The 1,545-nt window shown below is 45.0% G+C and overlaps 1 protein-coding gene across 1 annotated transcript in view; it reads left to right on the forward strand.

Annotated features, from left to right (window-relative positions):
* The first annotated feature begins 201 nt into the window (after positions 1 to 201).
* Positions 202 to 1,545, forward strand: part of LOC107062680 (paired amphipathic helix protein Sin3-like 1) — an 11,987-nt gene continuing 10,643 nt past the window's right edge. The window contains exon 1 of the mRNA XM_015313576.1: positions 202 to 293. Within this exon, the coding sequence (XP_015169062.1) occupies positions 202 to 293 (92 nt within the window). The remainder of the gene's footprint in view (positions 294 to 1,545) is intronic.

A 1,545-nucleotide genomic window follows, 5' to 3' on the forward strand; every position in this document is an offset into this window, starting at 1 on the left:
GAATGTTGAATAGCCGATGGATGTCCGGGACAGTGTGCAAGCTCCCTGTGAGGACTCTGCGCTCCTCTGTAATAATTCGGGCCATTTTCTGTTTGTCATTAATCATCTTGGCATCCCTATATATTTGCCATTGGCCGTCTACGCACCATCTATTAGGCTCAGCAGCTACTGGAGTGGGGGTCATCATTCCGTGGTACCGGTATGGACTCTGAGCTAGTTACCTCATCAGACGAGTATGCTTGGTCATTCTCGCCAGATGTTGTGGCTGATTTAGCACCGGAGCCTGAAGCATGGTCGGACTCAGGTCCGGACATAGACCCCTCTGAACTGGAAGCAGCCCCAGTTGGTGACCCGATCAGTGTGTGCTCCTCATCAGACTGGGAGACAGTGACTACGTCAGGAAACACCTTCCGGAGGTGCCTCTGGGTGCAGCGCGAGAAGTCCTAGGGTTGAGAGGCTCATATGTTGGATCAGTGTCGGCATCTGTGTCCTCATCAATTAACCGGAAACTAGGGGCAATAGATTTGGACTTGCCCCGTTTTGAGTAGGTGACCATCTTCTTGGGTGCCATCGTACCTGCGGGAACGATATTAGTGCCAAAACTAACCATATGCAGCAAAAGAAACTTTTAGAATTGGTAAATACCCTCAACTAAGTCCCCAAAAAAAATTGACAGATGCTACAGTGGTCATCCACGGAGGAGAACTACGGTCCGTAGACTAATCTACGGTCCGTTGATCAGGGAGCCTGCATATAGGTCGCAGATAAAAACCACGGAAGTGCAGAACGGTCCGTAGATGGATCTACAGACCGTAGTCCACCGCCGTGGTTTCACACTTTGTGAAAATTTTCATGTGCATCCAGTTACGAACCCCATCTACGGTCCGTAGATGGATCTACGTTCTGTAGACGGGGTATCGTGGATGTCATCTGTGCCAGGTATCCTACATTTTTAGCCTGAGTTTCCAACACCCACACAATATTATGATGCATTTACAATATTAAATTATGCTAGTTCATCATTCTTAAGATTCTGACCGATTATTATACGAAACAATTTAGACTAGTTGTGGAACCATAAGTCGAAACTAGAATATAGTTATTACGATCACATACAATAATGCTACACAATCACTATCTATCGTTCCAAGGGCATTGTACTAGTCAAGTTTAACATGCAATTTCATCTAGTAAATACCCAAGGTCAAGACCCAACTCCCGACTCTCTATATTCAATCTATGAATCGAAATTCAAAGTGAAGGGAAAGTCTATTACCTTACAAGCAATAAAGAGTGGGGTGATTGTGTGATGATACTATGCGTAGCAATACGAAGGAGTCACCTCTTCGTTACTGACCAAACACCGGACCCTTTGTATTAGATTATGGGATGGGTTGTTTTTGTATGGAAGGGATTGTGGGAAATTATGGAACGAATGATATGAAGGAGGAGTTTTGGAGTGATTTGGGGGGTTAGGGAATGTTAGAAACGGTTTTGGGAATAATGGGGGGAATGGGAGTGGTTTAAAAATCAATGGGGGTTTTT

This window comes from Solanum tuberosum, unplaced genomic scaffold (genome assembly GCF_000226075.1).
Source record: "Solanum tuberosum cultivar DM 1-3 516 R44 unplaced genomic scaffold, SolTub_3.0 scf00259, whole genome shotgun sequence".
NCBI classification, from domain to species: domain Eukaryota; kingdom Viridiplantae; phylum Streptophyta; class Magnoliopsida; order Solanales; family Solanaceae; genus Solanum; species Solanum tuberosum.